Source organism: Salvelinus fontinalis, chromosome 12 (genome assembly GCF_029448725.1).
Source record: "Salvelinus fontinalis isolate EN_2023a chromosome 12, ASM2944872v1, whole genome shotgun sequence".
Lineage (NCBI taxonomy): Eukaryota > Metazoa > Chordata > Actinopteri > Salmoniformes > Salmonidae > Salvelinus > Salvelinus fontinalis.
The window spans coordinates 11,883,221-11,905,755 of record NC_074676.1 but is presented as its reverse complement, the minus strand read 5'-3'; the positions used below and the strand labels follow the sequence as shown (position 1 = coordinate 11,905,755).

The window sequence follows — 22,535 nt, the reverse complement described above, 5'->3', positions numbered from 1 at the left end:
CGCAAATGGGTCTTCCAAATGGACAATGACCACAAGCATACTTCCAAAGTTGTGGCAAAATGGCTTAAGGACAACAAAGTCAAGGTTTTAGAGTGGCCATCACAAAGCCCTGACCTCAATCCCATAGAAAATATGTGGGCAGACCTGAAAACGCGTGTGCGAGCAAGGAGGCCTACAAACCTGACTCAGTTACACCAGCTCTGTCAGGAGGAATGAGACAAAATTCACCCAACTTATTGTGGGAAGCTTGTGGAAGGCTACCTGAAACGTTTGACCCAAGTTAAATAATTTAAAGGCAATGCTACCAAATACTAATTGAGTGTATGTAAACTGCCGACCCACTGGGAATGTGATTAAATAAATAAAAGCTGAAATAAATCATTCTCTCTACTATTATTCTGACATTTCACATTCTTAAAATAAAGTGGTGATCCTATCTGACCTAAGACAGGGACCTTTTACTAGAATTGTGAAAAACTGAGTTTAAATGTATTTGGCTAAGGTGTATGTAAACTTCTGACTTCAACAGTATCGGGTTTGGACCAGGTAGTGTCCTTCCCCGAGGCCCCAAGGTCATAAACGTATTATAAAGAATGACCCAAATAAGAAAGGGATTTTTTTGTCACTTGGCATGTACAGTAACTGTAGCCTAGAAAATCATATCTACAATGGTAGGCTATGCCTGCTGTGACTTTTTTCTTCATATATCTTCACATCTGTTGTTATTAGGAAATGATCTGATAGTCACTGATGTGTTTACTCATCTTCAGCCAACAGTCCAATAAGCTACTGAACAATTCCACTGAAGAAATCAATATCCTTGCAGTTGCCACCAGATGCAGTATACACCATCAAGATAAATTCAGTGAAACACCTGTAATGCTTATCATGCAGTCACTACAATAAATGACAATAATACAGTAGTGGCTATACAACCCAATAATAGTGGCTAGGCTATCTGAGATATTTATTAAGTTCAGTCTATGTGCGATTTGTGGCTGATAATCTGTCATCCAGGATGGAGAGACGTGTAAGAAAATCAGTTAAATACCTGTAATGGACACAGCATGCATCTTTAATATGGGTCTTGTCTATGGATTGTGAAATCAAAACCTGCTTAAGTCCCTGTAACTCCAAACAGAGCCCTTCTAAGGTGCCAAATGCTTGTAGAGTTCTACTATAGACACAAACAACTGGCTCACAAACAGGGCCGTTAAACAAGTGTATCCTTCTAAGCCAAAGGGACATCAGAACACAGTTCAGGTTTCCATAGATACTGTATATTGAGAGTATAGTAAGCCTGGGCTACAACAACACATGCTGTATGTTTGACTGTGTCACGTTCCTGACCTGTTTTCTGTTGTTTTGTATGTGTTTAGTTGGTGAGTTGGGGTGGGCATTCTATGTGTTGTGTTTCTATGTTGGGGTTAATGTGTTGCCTGATATGGTTCTCAATTAGAGGCAGGTGTTTGACGTTTCCTCTGATTTAGAACCATATTAAGGTAGGCTGTTCTCACTGTTTGTTGGTGGGTGATTGTCTTCCGTGTCTGTGTATGTCGCACCACACGGGACTGTTTCGTTTTCGTTCGTGTATGTAGTCTGTTCCTGTTCGTGCGTTCTTCGTGTTTATGTAAGTTCACATGTTCAGGTCTGTCTACGTCGTTTTGTTGTTTTGAGTTTATTCAAGTGTTCATCGTGTTTCGTCTTATTATAATAAATCATTATGGATTCAACCTACGCTGCATTGGTCTGATCCCTACTCCTCCTCTTCAGACGAAGAGGAGGAGAGAAACCGTTACAGACTGCCATGACAAGAGTTACAAATGCCAACTGAGAAAAATAAGACTTCCATTCACTGAAAGTGACTTCTGTTATTTTTGTCACTAAATAAGGTACATGTAAAGCTAAAAATAGATATATAAATAACTAAATTGTAAAATGAATAATTGAAGAGCTCATTTATGAAACCTTACCACTATCATCTCTAGTCTTTCTTCTGTGCATGAAAGCACTGCAAGTTTGGGGCTTTGGAAAATACACAGAAGCCACAACCAAGCACATCTATAGGTAGTAAAAACATTGTTGAAGATTTTGAAATATCCCTTTCTTTATTCTTCAGTGTTTTTAGGATTCTTTTCATCTGCTTTTGTAGAGGCTGAGCTGTTTTGGTTTTCTTCCCCATTTCCACTTTCTTTGCAGTGAACTCCTCATTGCTCTAATCCTCCTCATCAAAAATCTGGTCATGCTGAGATGGGTGGTTTGGTGGAAACAGATTAAGCCTAATCCTAGGCTAAATTGCACTTTTAAACTGGGCTAACTGAAATTGCATTTCTCAGACATGGTTTAAAATAGTCTCAGGCTTGCCCTGACGATTAGAGTTCATCTAGACCTAAGTGAAGGCTTAAATGAAACCTGGCCAGAGACAGGCTTAACTTCAGATTAATGGATGTTGGCCGCCAGGTTGACCTTGGCAATGGAGGAGAATGGATTACCTGGACTATTTCAATGATGATCAAACAGCACCACCAAGGCCAGACAGAAAGGTGGTTATAGACAGGAGTAACCCACGGAAGGATTTTGATGAAATCAATTTCCGTGACCATTTCCGGATGTAAAAAGAAATTGCAACTGACATTATTTGTTGGCTTGAGCCAAGGATTTTAGCTGACTCTCTTCATGGGAGGTCCATCTCTCCTTCCCTACAAGTACAGATCACCTTGAGGTTTTTGGCATCTAGATTTTTGTGCTGTAAGTGAACCGACTCTATGTAGAATAGTCCACAAAGTCTGCAATGCTACGTGTGAACTGAAAGACAGTAACATCAAGTTTCCTGATGCTGCTGCTCAAGACAACTACGAGGAAGAGTTCTATGAATATGGGTTTCTTCTCTGGAGTCATTGACTGTATAGATAGATGTCATGTTCCCATCAAGTGTCCCTCTTCATCAGATGCTGAGGATTACAGGAATCTTAAAAACTGGCTCTCAATAAATGTACAAAGTGTGGGTGCTTTCTCTAGGACAACTACAGCTCTTTGATCACAGCTCTTTGATCACAGAGAGAGAACAGTATGTTTGTGAATCCACTTCATTCTCTTTGTCATCCTAAAACAATCTGATAAACACACACAGTGACTGTCTATACGCTTGCCTAGCATGGCTATGATTTCCCCTATGAAGATCCATGTTGCATGGATGGATTCACTGATCAAAATAGTGCCAAATAGTGCCATCATCATCATCATCCCCATACCATCATCAAGCTCCATCAAGTCTGAGTAATTTAATTGGTTCTTGGCTCTGTTGACAAGAACAAATAGTCCTCATTCATCACACTCAAATGAAACAGTTATCATAGTCTTTGCGGCTGGGTCGTGCCATGTCATTTCAGCAAGCCATGACACCCACCATCTCAGATTGTTCTGAAATCGTTTCTGTAGTTAGAAACAGATAAAATTAGCATTCCTGCTACATTATTATGTTGAAATATAATTTGATCTGAGAAATTAAGTTTATTGATTGCACCCAAATTGGCCGTTTTAATTTATAGGATGCATATAATATTAAATAAAGTACCTAACATCCGAGTTGGACTTTTTTTCTAACAATGTGTTAGACATGAGGTATCCAAAGAAAAGTTCAAAAGCCACCCACGGACCCCCCCCCCCCCCCCCCCCCTAACTTTTTAGCATTTGTGGCACAAATCCAATGCAAGTCATTGGTACCTATATTAGCATTTTCACACTTCATATCCAAATAATCTATAAGTAGCATCATTGAGTTGCAATCAATTTTAGATACTTTAGGATACTTCAAACATGAAGCGTGAAAATGCTAATATAGGCACCATTGACTTGCATCGTTGCTGTCATACCTGGTCCATAAACTGCTTACAGGGTAATAAAAACAATGTCATTTTGTATGGGTGAACTATCCCTTTGTGGCCAACAAAACCAAAGCATGGGTTGCTGTCATACCTTGTCCATAGACTGCTTACAGGGTAAGAAACAAATGTACATTTGAAATTTGGGTGAACTATCCTTTTAAGATTGAGGTGGAGCTTTAAACTTGTTTTACCTAATGGCAGAAACAGCACCATCTAGTGGTCAGGGTGTAGTATGGGACATTAACCTAACTTCAATGACTAATTTCTCTGAAAAGGGGGGAAAAAAACATTAGCAATTTCACTGGGAATACATTACATAGGATGAAGAAACAATTCTCAGAGCCGCAGCTCCATACTAATGTCAGACAGAGAACTGATACTGTATAGGTAGCTAACGTTAGTTGCTAAATGACGTCTCTCTTAACAGTATACAAACTATAACGAATGAATACTGAATAACTTAGCTAAAAGACCACATTGAAATAAGTACTTGATTACTTATTTCAAGCTATCCAGCGACAAACTGAATCTGGCATATCTATTTTTTGTTTCTGTTCAGGTGATTCGTTCTTTTTTTGTGTACATTGACAAAATGTTGAAATATATAACCTTACTGTTAATGACAATGGAAAACCATTATTCGACTAATAAGATATAAAATTCCATATGGTTACACTTGTGTGTCCTACATTTACAAAAAAAATACAATACGACGAAAGTTGTATTTCAAAAGCCCAGCTAGCTCAGTTGTGTCAATCAGATGATTGTCCAAACAAGGACACTTACACGGGCGTCAGTTTACATCCACAAAATACTAATGTACAGGTAAAACTAGACTTCTCCCATCTTTATTCTTCTGAAACAAATGTATCACGGCTGCAGTATGATTAGTGTCAATATTGTTGCTATTGGTTGCACTAAGCTAGGCACCGACCACTGCAATATTAGCTACTATTGCTAACTAGCGAAAGCTTTAGTTACGTAACCTGACGCATAATGACTATATACAATACATGACCAAAGGTATGTGGACACCTGCTCGTTGAACATCTCATTCCAAAATCATGGGTATTAATATGGAGTTGGTCCCCCTTTGCTGCTATAACAGCCTCCTCTCTTCTGGGAAGGCTTTCCACTAGATATGGAGCATTTTTGCGGGGACTTGCATCCATTCAGCCACAAGAGTATTCGTGAGTTTGGGCGATTAGGCCTGGCTCGCAGTCAGCGTTCCAAATCATTCCAAAGTTGTTCAATGGAGTTGAGGTCAGGGCTCTGTGCAGGCCAGTCAAGTTCTTCCACACCGATCTCAACAAACTATTTCTGTATGGACCTTGCTTTGTCCACAGGGGCATTGTCATCCTGAAACAGGAAAGGGCCTTCCCCAAACTGTTGCCGCAAAGTTGTAAACACAGAATTGTCTAGAATGTCATTGTATGCTGTAGCGTTAAGATTTCCCTTAACTGGAACTAAGGGGCCTAGCCTGAACCATGAAAAACAGCACCAGACCATTCCTCCACCAAACTTTACAGTTGGCACTATGCATTGGGGCAGGTAGCGTTCTTCTGGCATCAGCCAAACCCAGATTAATCTGTCGGACTGCCAGATAGTGAAGTGTGATTAATCACTCCAGAGAACGCGTTTCCACTGCTCCAGAGTCCAATGGCGGCGAGCTTTACACCACTCCAGCCGACGCTTGGTATTGCACATGGTGATCTCAAGCTTGGCTGCTCAGCCATGGAAATCCATTTCATGAAGCTTCCGACAAACAGTTCTTGTGCTGACGTTGCTTCCAGAGGCAGTTTGGAACTCAATAGTGAGTGTTGCAACCTGAGGACAGATGACTTTATGCGCTACATGCTTCAGCACTTGGTGGTCCCATTCTGTGAGCTTGTGTGGCCTACCACTTCGCGGCTGAGCCGTTGTTGTTCATAGACATTTCCACTTTACAATAACAGCACTTACAGTTGACCGGGGCAGCTCTAGCAGGGCAGAAATTTGTTGGAAAGGTGGCATCCTATGACAGTGTCACGTTAAGTCACTGAACTCTTCATTAAGGCCATTCTACTGTCAACGTTTGTCTATGGAGATTGCATGGCTGTGTGCTCGATTTAATACATCTGTAAGCAACAGGTGTGGCTGAAATAGCCAAATCCACTCATTTGGTGTCCACATACTTTTGTATATAGTGTATTACCTAACATTAGCTGAAGGGACCAATGGGGCTAACACATTAATGCTTATTGTTTTTACTAGCTATCTAGGTATCTGTCAGCAATAATCTGAACCTTGCAAGCCTGGTAGTTAGTTAAATGATTCTATTTCCAATTGATACTAAATGGCCCCAGGCTATTTCTGTAGCCAGCAGATCCGACCCGGTTGCTTACAGATGCTCTAGGGTCGGACAGGCTTCCTGTGTAGATTAAGATACTGCAGAGCCGGCGTGAGATATTGCCTGGAAACGTACCTCACTCCAGGGATGAGAAATACGTTATACTCCGAATTGTCCCATTATCCAACTAGTACACCGAGAAGATTGAACGACTACTCGTTTTTTATCAGTCGTTCAATCTTCTTGGTGTAGTAGTTGGGATAATGCAACAATTCGGAGTACAACACATTTCTCATCCTTAGATTGAGTTATGTTTTCCAGGCCATATCTTGTGCCGGCTCCACGGGGTCTTAATCTACACTGGAAGCCTGTCTGACCCTAGTGCAGTTGTTAGCAAGTGGGTCGGATCTGCCTATAATTTTTGTAGAAATTCAGAATGATAGCTTGCCTTAAAACACTGCAAAGACTTGGAAAATTTCCTTACAAGCCAGAATGTTGAATAAAATTGTATTTCTAATTACTGTACTGGTTGTCCCTGTTTGTTCATATTAGAGTTAAAATTAAAGAAGAGTTATCCAAAGGAAAGTATTATTCAACCGACTTTTCATAACGCTGGTACTGCCATTGGGGTTTCTACCACTAGGCACATGCGCAAAATCATGAAAACACCTGCAAGACTTTCAGTTAGTATGCGTGCATGTACTTCCGTCTTGTGCACCTGCCGTAGCAATCAAACCATGATGGCCACGCACAGAGACACTCGTGTTTAAGTCGCGTTAATAACACTTTCGTGTGGGTATTTTGTCTCATATTTCCATCCGAATAACATTAAAGTCAGCGGACAACATTCTTGCTAGGACTGTTAGGAATTTTTTGTCGTATACGTTCGAGAGGAAGGAAATTCCACACTGATTGGAAAGGGGCAAAATGATAGTCTGAGATGCATATCTGGTATACATGACACAGGATGTGATTGCATTCTTATTACTGTACATATACTCACTACTCTATTCATTTTCATTGGTTTACAACTTCTTTCATCTGCTTTCAGCTGAGAAAATGAAGAAAAACAAGGGAAAGGTGAACACCACATCTGAGAAGGAGTTTGTGTTTCAGTTCAGGGCAGGGAAGAATGCCTGTGTCCTCAAAGTACCTCTGCAATTCCCTGTCCAAGAAAATGTCAGTGATCTTCATGGACGACTTATGCTGCTGCACAAAATACCTTGCTTCGTTGAGAATGGTGAGATTTCCATTTAACTAAATAAAATGAAACTTTGTCTCTTCTATTCATCCACACATACCTTTTGGTACTAATCATTTCATGTATACTGGTTTAGAACTGAAGAGCACACTGTCCACCTTTATTGAGAGTGAAACCATCCAGGACTATGACAGAGAAGCAGAGTTGGCCCTACGGAGGCTGACAACAGGAGAGGTGGACATCAACCAGCTTACAAACACATGGGCAAAGGCCTACTCGGAGGTAAAAGCAGAACTCAAAACCAAAGACCATGTTTAGAAGCATATTTTCATATTAACTTGTTCGTCCCTAAAGCTTCTAACCCCGTCCCTGCTTCTGTTCTCTCGCTTCTTCTCCCTGATCCCTCGCTTCTGTCTGATAGTGTCGCACCCGCTGATTATTATTATTTTTTTTCATTCCTTCATGTTGTTCACCTCACATTACAGAAGTGGATGACACTGTTGGATGTATGAGACTACAGTGCAATCTGTATTCTTATGCTATTTTCTGTATGGAACAATCCAACTATCTGAAAGATGAGCTAGAGACGTGTTTGCATACTGTGCCTCCTGATAATATGATTATCTCCCAGTGTCTGAGTTGTGGTCATAGATCATTATATTGATACAGAAAGTCAGAGAGTCACAGACGGTTGACTGCTCCTTAAGTTTCGGAAACAATATATCAAATTAGATTGGAAAGATTTGCTAAAAGTTCTTGGGAGTTGCCAAGATGTAGTGTTTGTCTTTGAGTTGCAGCTCATCAATTTTATACAAGCAAGACCTGCGTCATCTGTCTGACAGTTTGAAGGGGAATGTAAATCATTAAAACATCTGTGGTCTGATGAGAGAGATTACTAGACATGGTGGCTTTTACTTTAAATGGATGAAAGCGGAAACTCCCTTTGAAACAGAATATCTTCCCTATTTTTTTTATTTTTTTGTCTTTTAAAGTCAACAAGATCATCGGCTTCATGCACTTCAAAGTTCTGGACTTAAAATTCTGCTGCCACTTGCTCAAGCACTTGTAAAAGTAAACAAGGCTGCCCCTCCAATAAAGCTTGGTTGCTCACTGCTGTGATGTGTACAGGGTAACCATTAACATTTTACTGCACTAGCACAGAAATACTCATGGATGCTGTCCAGTGTATTTGAAGGAACTGCGATGGTCTTTTTAATGTATATCATGTTTGTTGCGTAAAGATCCCTGGACTTGTATTAATAGAGGAAGTGTCTAAACTTTTCTATGCCCATTCTAAATATGGCACAAGTACAAGGTCCCTCTCGTAGCTTCCCCTCTATTACGTTTGTTAAGGAGAATCACCTCTTGCTTTTCACGCTGTCCACTCACAATTGTTGACCGGGTCTTTCGTACAGCACAGTCACTCACTTTTTCACTTCCTACAATTTCCTCTGATCTACTGAACAATGTCTTCCTGTGATTTTCCTTTACTCTCAAAAGATTACTCCCACACGCCATCATCCTCTTTTCCTTGTTCCTATTTAGACCACGCTGGAACATGCTCGTCCTGAGGATCCCTGCTGGGATGAGGACTTTGCAGATGTTTACCACGAGCTCATCCATTCCCCGGCCTCTGACACCCTGCTCAACCTGGAACACAACTACTTTGTCAGCGTTTCAGAGCTCATCAGTGAGAGAGACATGGAGCTGAAGAAGTTACAAGAGAGGTTGGTATGATCATAGAGATAAGTCCTCAATTGCAAAGGAGCCAATTAAGTCATCGTAGTTGAAGTTAGTTTCATATAACAAATGCCTAATGCGTTTAGCATTGTTCTGTTTTTCTCAACTCCCAGACAGGCAGCAGAGATGGACAAAGTCATGCAGGAGCTGGGAAAGACATTGACTGACCAGGATGTAAATGCATTTGCCTCTCAACACTTCGATGCCCAGCAGGTAAGACACCGAACCAGTCAGTTTGGCCGTTTGAGCTACAAGCATTGCAATGCTCTATGTACAGAGCTACACAGTCATGAATATTCACGATTGGTGATTCTTCTCTCTGGTCAGGTGCTGGAGAACAAGTGGGCCAATGAACTGAAACAGGTGACTCATATTCAGAAGCAGGAGTATCAGGAGTGGGTGATCAAACTGCACCAGGACATGCAGAACCCCAATAACAGCACTATTAAGTAAGAGAGAGAGAGAGAGAGTGTTTGTGTGTATATGTGTGTTTGCGTGCTTGTGAATGCATATGTGCAGAAATGTACTTACTCTCAAGTAGCTTTTTAGGGGGGTGCAAATCAGCAGGTTTTTCTCTGTTCCTTGAAATCCTACTAACACTTTCAAGGCTCACAGTGAAGCAACATTGGTTCAATCAAGATAATGAGTAGTCGAGTCAGGTGGTTAAGTGCTTGGATGGGAAAGAAAGCCTGCACACACAGTGGAATGACATATGCACACACAGCAGCACTTTCAAATGCACGCGCAAGAGGCATTGAAAGAGCATCCTTGCTGATTTTTTTGATGTTATATATGGTTTACTCCTTTTTATGTGCAGTTCGTCAGTCCCAATGCATCTCATCTGGGGTTTGATTGATAGAATTTATTTGACAATTTGGAAATACATACATAAGGGCGCTCCAGCTGGTGACGCCTCCACATACAATTGAAGAAAATCATCAAGGATAACACAATAAAGCTTAACAGCTTATTTCCATCCTGGTCCTTTTGAAGAGGGAAAGGGGAGGGGGGAATACAACAAGGTTAGGCGGCGATTGTAATGACAACAGACAATGACAAACACAATGGTTCTTTGTTTCACAACATCCGATAATTAATACAATTTCTGTTCCAAATAAACAACTATGGACAGGTACATCTTCCTTGTCTCACATACTCTTAATATATAAACAATATATATATCTATACACATACACAAGACAGTCACAATATAATAAATAACAGGCACCAAAAAGGCAGACCCTATGCTATCCTGGGAATGTCCCTCTCTGCCACCTACTTTAATCTTACCACTCACTTTAGAGACATGCTACTATTTAGCCATTTTTTCAGTGAGAACTTGAAACTACCTATGGAGGTTATACATTTGAAAATTATTCGGAAGATTATTCCAAAGAACGGCAGCCGAGTATACATTTTTTTCCCTTTACCACTTTTAAATCTAAAAGGAACAACGTCAGTTTCACTCCTTCTAGTTGAATAGCTATGGTTATCCCTTACTAAGTTAAGGTAGTTACATAAGTATCTGGGGACCATACTGTGGACAATCTTATGTACAAGACACAATTTTATCTGAGCAACTCTCTGCTCCACTTTAAGCCATCTAAGGCTTTCAAAGTGGGAGTAGTCAAGATGCGTAAGTGCTGGAAGTTTAAGAGTAATCCTGTCTAATTTGTTTTAATACATTTTTTAATATCTTGCGGGCACGATTGTACCAGGAAGAGCTTGCATAGTTGAAGTGTTACTGAACAAGGGCCCCTGCCAATGTCCCCATTGCATTCTTATCCAAATATTTGGAGGTTCTTGCCAGGAACCTAATTTTATGGTTCACTTTGGCAATAACATTTTGTGCCATGCTCTCCCATCAGATGGTTATCTTTGTAGCCCTGTGTCCACTCATCTTCCAGTCCCAGATCTGTTTGTGCTGTTTAGCCAACTTCTATGCTCATTGGCGTGGGCAAGACGGCAGACACAGGTCTGGGACAAGGCTAGTCATCTTGTAAACCCTGCCCTTTACAGTGTGAGGTTGTGTTTGTCAGTGAGGAGATCAAGGTGCAGCCCAGTCAGCTGACAGTGGAGTCTGAGCCTGGGGCCAGGCTGTATGAGGAGCAGCGACAGCTGGAGGAGAGCTTCACTATCCACTTAGGTAATATACTGTCTGTGTCCCCATGGAAACACTGCTGCCTGGTCCAACAAGCCTATGATAAAAATGAACCCTGATGACAGCCACTGGATTTATACTTTACTTCCTGACATCGTAAAATATAAAGACGTCCCATACGTGTTGAGTGTATATTTTTGTTTGTTTCTGATGTATTTTGACGGCGTCGTTCCTGTGGTGTCGTCCAGGTGCACAGCTGAAGACCATGCACAACCTGCGGCTGGTGCGGGCAGACGTGCTGGACTTCTGTAAGCACCGTCGGCATGGCAGCAGCGGGACCAAGCTGCGGCGGCTGCAGACTGCTCTGTCACTCTACTCCTCGTCCCTGTGTGGCCTGGTGCTTCTGGTGGACAACCGGGTCAACTCCTATAGCGGCATCAAGAGAGGTGAGAGGTCAGGGGCCAAGGATCAGTGGTCAACATTAAGCACTAGACCACACTGTTAGGCCCTGTTAGTTACATGAGAGTGTAAAACCCATTTATCAATACTGAATTGATTCATTCTTTCTTATTGCCATGACCACATATGAAGATGTTTGGCTTGAGGACACCAGTGAGTTAGATGTTTGAGCATGATGATAGCTCATAAAGGTTTTGTCACAGTCAGAACATACGCCAACCCCTAACCTTCATAAACATTGTGAGATTGTAAGAGTCCTCATCATGTGTTTGTGTGTGTTTTCCAGACTTTGCCACAGTATCTAAGGAGTGTACAGACTTCCACTTCCCTCGGCTGGAGGAGCAGCTGGAGGTGGTCCAGCAGGTGGTGCTTTATGCCCGGACTCAGAGGAGCAGCAAGCACAAAGTTCAGCCGGGTGAGTCAGTCACACACACACCAACAGGGGTGAAAATGATTGGCACCCCTGTTTTCAATACCTTTCAATACATCCCCTTGTGAAGATAACGGCACTGAGCCTTTTTCTAACTGTTTTATGAGGAGAACACAATGGGAGGGATCTTAGACCATTCCTCCATACAGAATCTTTCCAGATCCTTGATATCCTTCGTCTGCTCTTATGGACTGCCCTCTTCAATTCAAACAACAGGTTTTCAATGGGGTACAAATCCGGAAACTGAGATGGCAATAGTAAAATGTAAAAAAAAATCGTGGTCAATTAACCATTTCTTTTTGGATTTTGATGTGTGCTTGGGGATATTGTCTTCCTGGAAGATCCACTTGCGGCCAAGTTTTAGCCTCCTGGCAGAGGCAAACAGGTTTTTGGCTGAAATGTCCTGCTACTGGGTAAAGTTCACTATGGGGCTCCCGAGTGGCGCAGCGGTCTAAGGCACTGCATCTCAGTGCTAGAGGCGTCACTACAGAAACTGGTTTGATTCTAGGCTGTATCACAACCGGCCGTGATTGGTAGTCCCATAGGGCGGCACACAATTGGCCAAGCATCGTTAGGATTTGGCCGGGTTAGGCCGTCATTATAAATAAGAATTTGTTCTTAACTGACTTGCCTAGTTAAATAAAGGTTGAATCATTTTTATTGGTCTATTAACTAATTTACCGCACTAAAAGGGCATTGTAAATTTCACAGTATTATTCCAAATAATACTGTGAAATACACTACATGATCAAAAGTTTGTGGACAACTGCTCGTTGAACATCTCATTCCAAAATCATGGGGATTAATATGGATTTGGTCCCCCCCTTGCTGCTATAACAGCCTCCACTCTTCTGGGAAGGCTTTCCACTAGATGTTGGAACATTGCTGCGGGGACATGTTTCTATTCAGCCACAAGAGCATTTGTGAGTTCGAGCTATTAGGCCTGGCTCGCAGTCTGCGTTCCAATTCATCCCCAAGGTGTTCGATGGAGTTGAGGTCAGGGCTCTGTGCAGGCCAGTCAAGTTCTTCCACACCGATCTCAACAAACCATTTCTATATGGACCTCGCTTTGTGCACAGGGAATTGCCATGCTGAAACAGGAAAGGGCCTTCCCCAAACTGTTGCCACAAAGTTGGAAGCACAGAATCGTCTAGAATGCCATTGTATGCTGTAGCATTAAGATTTCCATTCACTGGAACTAAGGGGCCTAGCCCGAACCATGAAAAACAGCCCCAGACCATTATTCCACCTCCTCCAAATTGTACAGTTGGCACTATGCATTGGGGCATGTAGCGTTCTCCTGGCATTCGCCAAACCCAGATTCCTCCCTTCGGACTGCCAGATGGTGAAGCATGATTTATCACTCCAGAGAACGTGTTTCCCCTGCTCTGGAGTCCAATGGCGGCGGGCCTTACACCACTCAAATCGACACTTGGCATTGCGCATGGTGATCTTAGGCTTGTGTGTGGCTGCTCAGCCATGGAAACCCATTTCATGAAGCTCCCGATGAACAGTTATTGTGCTGACGTTGCTTCCAGAGGCAGTTTCGAACTCTCTAATGAGTTTTACAACCAAGAATGCATCCTTCTTTCGATGCCAAACCCACCACCGGTGTGCGTGGTCAAAGAGCTCTATTTTCATGTAATCTGACCATAGCACCGGTTCCAATCCAAGTTTCCAATGCCCTTTAGCAAACTCCAGGTGTTTACATTTTGTTGGATGACATGAAAATATAATTCTTTGGTCAGGATGATTGAGTGATGATGTAACAATGGCATATATATTGTCCAGTTAGAACAATGTTAAAGATCCTGGCCCAGTAAAGTCATGTTTGAACAAGGGCAAAGTAAATGGCAAACTGGACATATGTGTAAGGGATTATGTCAGGAGGAAGGACAAGGCTCGTTTGACATCATTGCCAACGTGTGTTGTCGGAAACCTCTGTCAAGATCTGTATAACAATCCCCATTGAATGGCTGTTTGAGTGGAGAGCTATCAGAGAGCTGAGTATGGAAACAATCCTCCTGGCTATCAGGCCTTATATGGATGGGCCTGTGACCTCTGTTGCTATTGTCATTTACTTCCTGAAAAGTCATGTTTGCTCACACGATTTCCATACAGGAAATTCTGAACTCCTCTCTTGTTTTCCTTTTGACAGAGGTTCCTAAGAATGGAACTAATAGTGAAGATAAAAACAAACATTTGGAAAGGAATCCCTCCAATATCTTACCAGGTAAAGTTGACTGAATACATGGTTTTGACTAATTCTTTAAGGGACGAATCCTGACTTTGCATTGTGAATATTTTACTTAAAGATGCACTATGCAGAAAACGCTATGCCATTTCCTGGTTGCTAAAATTCTAATAGTTTGCAAAAGTTCAGATTGTGACAAAACAAGCAAGTACAGTGTAGCTAATCATTGTACCATGATGAGGGTGGCAGGTAGCCTAGTGGTTAGAGTTTTGGGCCAGTAACCGAAAGGTTGCTAGATCGAATCCCCGAGCTGACAAGGTAAAAATCTGTCGGTTTTACCCACTGTTCCTAGGCTGTCATTGTAAATAAGAATTTGTTCTTAACTGACTTGCCTAGTTTAGAAATAGGCTTTCATAGGGCCTCCCGAGTGGCGCAGCGGTCTAAGGCACTGCAGTGCTTGAGGCGTCACTACAGATCCGGGTTCGATCCCGGGCTGTGTCGCAGCCGGCCGTGACCGGGAAACCCATGAGGCAACTCAGAATTGGCCCAGCGTCGTCCGGGTTAGGAGAGGACTTGGCCGGCCGGGATGTCCTTATCCCATCGCACTCTAGAGACTCCTCTGGCGGGCCGGGCGCAGGCACGCTGACACGGTCGCCAGGTGTACGGTGTTTCCTCCGACACATTGGTACGGCTTGCTTCCGGGTTAAGCGAGCAGTGTGTCAAGAAGTAGTGTGGCTTGGCAGGGTCGTGTTTCGGAGAACACATGGCTCTCGACCTTTGCCTCTGCCGAGTCTGTACGGGAGTTGCAGCGAAGGGACAAGACTGTAACTACCAATTTGGATATCACAAAAATTGAGGGGGGAAAAAATACACAAAAAAAACAAGACATAGGCTGTCATTTCTAATATCTTATCTTATTCCCTAAATTCTCTTCTGTCACGGTCTCAGGTGAATTCTACATCTCCCGCCACTCCAACCTGTCTGAGGTCCACATAGTGTTCCACCTGTGTGTGGATGATAACGTGCGCTCAGGCAACATCACGGCACGGGACCCTGCCATCATGGGCCTCCGCAACATCCTCAAGGTCTGCTGCACTCACGACGTCACCACCATCACCATCCCTCTGCTACTGGTCCACGACATGTCAGAGGTGAGAGAGAGCCTCATGTTATGTGTGTAAAAGGAGAAGATCATTTACCTCGAAGTCCCAGAAGTCAGATGCATAATGCATGTACAGTGTTGTACATTATTTACAGGTGAGAGATGACAGTTATACATATGCTATGCATGCATAACTGGTGCGGTGTGACTTGAGTTTATGTAAGTTCAGGTCACCAGCAGTTACCATTATGCTACATTTTGCATTGTTATGAACACCAATCAAAATAGTTCTTTGGGGTCCAGCATGTTGGTGATGTTTAATAGAAAAGGGTTGTGTGAATAGCTTTTAATTTTTTTTATTTTTTTTGTAACCCAGTGAACTGTACTGACCACTCCTAGTTCCTTGGTTAGATGATTAGTGGGGGAAGGAGAAAAGGATGGAAAAATAGACGGAAGGAAAGGCGGAGTAATGACGGTCTTAGATCAGGCCTTAGGAACTGATTTGCCCCTCCTGGCCTGCAGTTAAACAGTGCTGCAGACTTGGGTTCAGATCCTATTTCAAATATCTCCATTTCTTTCAGATACATTTCGAACTAAGTATTCAGATATTTTTTTTATTCTAAAAAACAATTCGTTGAATATTGGAATCTTTTTGTAAATACACTTGAAATGTATTGGCATGTATTTTAAAATACTCGAATACACTTCCATGCATTTAACCCAGGTATTTTAAAATAGTATTTTAAAATACATTCAAATAGTTGTTTTTTTTTAATAGGAAATTATTTGAAATGACTTTAAAATATTTCCAATATAAGTAGTTGAGTTGGGCCACAAGATTTAAAAATACTCAAATACACAGAAAATAAGTATTTAAATACCAAGTAATCAAATACACATGTATTTGAACCCAGGTCTGCTGTGGGCTTCAGTCTGTTGTCTCCATTCCCAGTGTCATCCTGACATGTTCCTACCCTCCCTGATGGCACATTCACAAGCCTTTGATACTGTCTCTCATTTCTACTTCCTCCTCCACGTCTCTCTGCTTGTTTGTTCAGTGCAACCTCGGCAGTGTTCTGGCCTGTGCAGCTCTGGTTGTGAACTCTCCTTAGCATTTCCTCCATTCAGGAGTAGATGAGGGAAAAGCGGAGAGTCGTGAACATTTGTGTTTACTCAAACTGAGTATACAGCACTCTGTACACACAGAGCAGGGTAGCGATAGCATTGAAAGACAGCAGCACTCCTGAGTCCACATGGAGCAAACCAGAACCTGAGAACAGCCATTTCTCAACAAGCTGCTGCCTGATGTAGACCTCCTTACTGCGGTGCAGAGAGGGCCCTCTTCTTATCGTGCCACAACATGCCTGATGAAACACGCAAGAGCGTGTTCACAAATGTACTCTGTATAGTATTCTCACTTCCTAAGGTGCAGGAACCAGTCTCTTTTTCAGTTGAAAGCATTTCCGTCGGGATTCTTCTTTTCCAGTGCTTTTTCCAACTGAAGAAATTGTACTTTTGCCCAGCTCAGTTTATATGTACAGTGACACAATGTCCAGCATAGTTTGTCAAAGGAGCCATGAGAAAATGTTTATTCTTTATGAAAATATGTGTTTTGACAACGTCAGGCAGGCAGAATAGAAGGGAACAGTGAGGGGATGACAGAGGTTTAGTGTGTTCCACCATCCTGTGGCCTGACTGACTCCTCTTATTCTCTCACCTGCAGGAGATGACCATCCCGTGGTGCCTGAAGCGGGCCGAGCTGGTCTTCAAATGTGTCAAAGGTGAGATAGTAAGAAGCACCAGTAGCATTTTCCCCTCTTGTATCTCCTCTGAGACCTCTCTGTCCTGACTTAAGATGTTTCCCTCTGCAGGTTTCATGATGGAGATGGCATCGTGGGATGGAGGGATCTCACGGACTGTCCAGTTTCTAGTTCCACAGGTAAGAATAGGTCTGCTGGTAAACTGGCCAGAACCTTAATGACTCAGACCTAGCTTGCACTGTATTGCAGAATATATACAGTACCAGTTAAAAGTTTGGACACCTACTCATTCCAGGGTTTTTCTTTATTTTTACTATTTTCTACATTGTAGAATAATAGTGAAGAGATCAAAACTATGAAATAACACATGGAATCATGTAGTAGCCAAAAAAGTGTTAAACAAATCAAAATATATTTTACGTAGCCACCCTTTGCCTTGATGACAGCTTTGCACACTCTTAGCATTCTCTCAACCAGCATCATGAGGTGGTCACCTGGAATGCATTTCAATAACAGGTGTGCCTCGTTAAAAGTTAATATGTGGAATTTCTTTCCTTCTTAATGCATTTGAGCCAATAATTTGTGTTGTGACAAGGTTGGGGTGGTATACAGAAGATAGTCCTATTTAGTAAAGGACCAAGTGCATATTATGGCAAGAACAGCTCAAATAAGCCAAGAGAAAATGACAGTCCATCATTACTTTAAGACATGAAGGTCAGTCAATCAGGAAAAAGTCAAGAACTTTGAAAGTTTCTTCAAGTGCAGTCGCAAAAACCACCAAGCGCTATAATGAAACTGGCTCTCATGAGGATCACCACAGGAAAGGAAGACCCAGAGTTACCTCTGCTGCAGAGGATAAGTTCATTAGAGTTAACTGCACCTTCGATTGAAGCCCAAATAAATGCTTCACAGAGTTCAAGTAACAAACATATCTCAACATCAACTGTTCAGAGGAGACTGCGTGAATCAGGCCATGGTCGAATTGCTGCAAAGAAACCACTACTAAAGGACACCAATAATAAGAAGACATGCTTGGTTCCAGAAACACAAGCAATGGACATAAGACCAGTGCAAATCTGTCCTTTGGTCTGACCAGTCCAAATTTGAGATTTTTGGTTTCAACCACCTTGTCTTTGTGAGACGCAGAGTAGGTGAACGGATGATCTCCACATGTGTGGTTCCCACCGTGAAGCATGGAGGAGGAGGTGTGATGTGTGATTTATTTAGAATTCAAGGCACACTTAACCAGCATGGCTACCACAGCATTCTGCAGGAATACACCATCCCATCTGGTTTGTACTTAGTGAGACTGTCATTTGTTGGCCTCCATAATCACCCGACCTCAACCCAATTGAGAGGGTTTGGGATGATGGAAAAGCATTCCTCATGAAGCTGGATAAGAGAATGCCAAGAGTGTGCTGTCATCAAGGCAAAGGTTGGCTACTTTGAAGAATATCACATCTATTTTGATTTAACACTTTTTTGGTTACTACATGATTCCATATGGGTTATTTCATAGTTTTGATGTCTTCACTATTATTCTACAATGTAGAAAATAGTCAAAAATAAAGAAAAACCCTTGAATGAGAAGGTGTCTTAACTTTTGACTGGTACTGTACTTTTAGTGATATTATTGAGGTCTATAACTGTACTATTAGAGTTGAATGTACAAAACCAGACAGGTTAGATGTCTCTGTCAGGTCTCAGATGAAAAGAACATCAACGCAACCAGTCAGTATTTAGGGCTGATTACTCTGAGTTGATAAAGTGTTGCCCGCCAAATATGATTTAGTGAAGCCACAGGATGAACCCTACTTGAAGAGCAAACAAGTACTTGAGGAGAAAGTTATGGTCGTATGTTTCAGAGCAGGAATTTGGACCTACATTGGAGTTGGCGCTATTGCTTGTCTCAGCCATTCAGCGTCCAACAATAGTACCCCTGTACAGTATTTCTCACAAAGGCACACCTGGTCGTGCATACTCTCCAAGTACACTCTGTAGTGTACACTGTGTACCTACATTCAATTTACCATTGCAAAAAAAGTATGTACTTTTAGGCTCAGTCAACAATGTCACTGTTTGATGATTATGATTTATGTACAGTACCAGTCAAACGTTTGGGGACACCTACTCATTCAATGGTTTTTCTTTATTTTCACTATTTTCTACATTGTACAATAATAGTAAAGACAAACTATGAAATAACACATGTAGTAACCAAAACATTGTTATACTAATCAAAATATATTTTAGATTCTTCCAAGTAGCCACCATTTGCTTTGATGACAGCTTTGCACGCTCTTGGCATTCTCTCAACCAACTTCACCTGGAATGCTTTTCCAACAGTCTTGAAGGAGTTCCCGCATATGCTGAGAACTTGTTGGCTGCTTTTCCGTCACTCTTTTCCTTCAACTCATCCCAAACCATCTCAATTGGGTTGAGGTCGGGTGATAATGGAGGCCAGGTCATCTGATGCAGCACTCCATCACTCTCCTTCTTGGTCAAATAGCCCTTACACAGCCCGGAGGTGTGTTGTTTCATTGTCCTATTGAAAAGCAAATGATAGACCCACTAAGCGCAAACCAGATGGGATGGCGTATCACTGCAGAATGCTGTAGTAGTCATGCTGGTTAAGTGTGCCTTGAATTCTAAATAAATCACTGACAGTGTCACCAGCAAAGCACCATCACACCACCACCTTCATGCTTCATGGTGGGAACCACACATGCGGAGATCATCCGTTCACCTACTCTGCGTCTTACAAAGACTCGGCGGTTAGAACCAAAAATATCAAATTTGGAGTCATCAGACGAAAGGACAAATTTCCACCGGTCTAATGTCCATTGATTGTGTTTCTTGGCCCAAGCAAGTCTCTTCTTATTATTAGTGTCCTTTAGTAGTGGTTTCTTTGTAGCAATTTGACTATATTTTGGGCTGCAATTTCTGAGGCTGGTAACTCTAATAAACTTATCCTCCGTAGCAGAGGTAACTCTGTCGTTTTCTCTTTGCTTATTTGAGCTGTTCTTGCCATTATATGGGCTTGGTCTTTTACCAAATAGGGCTATCTTCTGTATTCCACCCCTACCCTGTCACAACACAACTGATTGGCTCAAACACATTAAGAAGGAAATAAATTCCACAAATTAACTTTGAACAAGGCACACCTGTTAATTGAAATGCATTCCAGGTGACTACCTCATGAAGCTGGTTGAGAGAATGCCACAAGTGTGCAAAGCTGTCAAGGCAAAGGGTGGCTACTTTGAAGAATCTCAAACATAAAATATATTTTGATTTGTTTAACACTTTTTGATTATTACATGATTCCTTCACTATTATTCTACAATGTAGAAAATTGTAAAAAAAAAATAAAAAAAAAAGAAAGAAAGAAAGAAAAATCCTTGAATGAGTAGGTGTGTCCGAACTTTCAACTGGTTGTGTGTGTATTTATATGTGTGTGTAGGATTATTTATATGACTTGTTTTGGTGAGATCTCTTATTTCTCTATAGAACCATTCCCTTTATTAATGTGGCTCTGTTACAGGTTAGTTATATAAGTCTATTTTTCTAAGGGAGGTTCCCTATAGACTGGGTCGCCTATACTATGATTACATGTTGACAGGCTCAGAGGATAAGACCAGCATCAAGGGTTATAACAGCATTTACGTCTGCCAGCCTTACGCTCCGACAACATTCAAAATAGAACTTCTAAAACAGCATTTTCTACACCTCAAACGAGACACGTACTGTATGCTCTCTAAATACGAGTGTTGTGAGTGGAGACATTAATACTTAAAATGCTTATTAGAAGGCCTGTTAGTGTTGTGACCTAACATGTTCCCTATGAGAGCCATAGCTGTCAGAGCACACACAATTACAGCATCTTGACTGGTCCCACAGGAAATGGGACACCGAGCTAAAGGTGGCGCTGAGCTAAAGGTCCCCGCTTAAGTTGTCGTTAACACTTGTACACAAACAAGCGACAACAAAAATGTTGTGAATTTGTATGTTAAGAATTCCACCCAAGTTGATGTTGTATATGTAAGCCATTTGTGTCCGTTTAGGCTACTCTGTTGGAAAGACATCCGTTCCCTGCGTGCCCACTGCTCACTAAGCATTGCTGTCTGTCTGTGTTTTATTGACAGAGTATATCAGAGGAGATGTTCTACCAGTTGAGCAACATGCTGCCTCAGATCTTCCGCGTCTCCTCCACCCTCACGCTCACCTCCAAACGCTGACGGAGACACATGACCAATCACATTGGCTTGGCAACTGTCAACACTGAGTTCCAGCAAACATATTTAAATAGTTGCATTTCACAGGGGTTAGTGTGATGGATGACTTTAGAGCTTCCTGTCACAAGTGATTATCAACCCCTGTGTAATTAGCATCTTGAGGCAAGGCGACATCATCTCGGGGCAAGGCGACATCATCTTGCCAAAAAGATAGATTGTGTCATTGTCCGAGATGAGCATTATGCAGTTTTTGTGCATTGCAGTGAATTAAAATGAAGGCTCTGTCATTATTCCTCTCCACTCCAGTAACAGCAGAGGGCACTGTTCTCAGAGACGAAGCCCCCAACTCTCTGATAGATGTTTAATCTACTTTGTGCCTAAACATGGACTTTATTATATTTTGTTATGAAACTGACAGTTGGCATTAAAGTTGCACCCTGTTGAGCATACACAAGTTCAGCACTTAAACTTTTCGATGTGGCATTCCAATGAACTCATTCCAATTTACTCCGTGTTTACGCCTATATCGGCGGTAAATGTTTTTAGTAGAAATGTATGTAAGGAGTGTTGAAACGGTTTCAAGGAGAATGACAGGCTGTGTATATAGTCACAAACTTACATTACAGATCTAATGTGAATCTCATCTCTGTGAAATGTTTCTGATTTGACATTATTTACACTTTTTCCTGCGGCCTGAAGCACTGGAGTATAGCCTACACCATATTGCAGTTTCTGCACAATTTTATTTACGGTTTAGGAATAATCCACGATTGGCTAATCTCCCTGAAGCTAATATGACATAGTAATTGCATTCCATTTCTGCTTGGATTAAGTCATTTTAGATAGATTAAATAATAATTATTGTCTGACACTCGGGCTCCCGAGTTGCGCAGGGGTCTAAGACACTGTATCTCAGTGCAAGAGGTGTCACTGCAATACCTGGCTCGAATCCAGGCTGCATAACAGCCGGCCGTGATTGGGAGTCCCATAGGGCGGCGCACAATTGGCCCAGCGTCGTCCGGGGTAGGCCTTCATTGTAAATAAGAATTTGTTTTTAACTGACTTGCCTAGTTAAATAGACAAATAAAACACTTTCCTGCCCT

The 22,535-nt window shown here is 41.9% G+C and overlaps 1 protein-coding gene across 1 annotated transcript; it reads left to right on the top strand.

Annotated features, from left to right (window-relative positions):
• Positions 1–4,619: 4,619 nt before the first annotated feature.
• On the top strand, positions 4,620–22,075 carry c12h12orf4 (chromosome 12 C12orf4 homolog). Its single transcript, XM_055939710.1, has 14 exons — positions 4,620–4,709; positions 7,265–7,453; positions 7,551–7,696; positions 8,960–9,141; positions 9,268–9,367; positions 9,482–9,603; positions 11,194–11,300; positions 11,504–11,701; positions 12,001–12,129; positions 14,303–14,377; positions 15,287–15,489; positions 17,164–17,221; positions 17,312–17,379; positions 21,343–22,075. The coding sequence occupies exons 2-14, from the start codon at positions 7,273–7,275 to the stop codon at positions 21,433–21,435; spliced, it is 1,662 nt and encodes a 553-aa protein (XP_055795685.1). The 5' UTR covers positions 4,620–4,709; positions 7,265–7,272; the 3' UTR covers positions 21,436–22,075.
• Positions 22,076–22,535: the final 460 nt, after the last annotated feature.

Excerpts from the sequence above, each read along its gene's own strand:
- c12h12orf4 (XM_055939710.1), top strand. The coding sequence starts at position 7,273 with ATGAAGAAAAACAAGGGAAAGGTGAACACCACATCTGAGAAGGAGTTT. Across the intron at positions 9,142-9,267 it reads CTGAAGAAGTTACAAGAGAG|ACAGGCAGCAGAGATGGACA; the intron begins GTTGGTATGATC and ends CTCAACTCCCAG. Across the intron at positions 17,222-17,311 it reads GGTCTTCAAATGTGTCAAAG|GTTTCATGATGGAGATGGCA; the intron begins GTGAGATAGTAA and ends TTCCCTCTGCAG.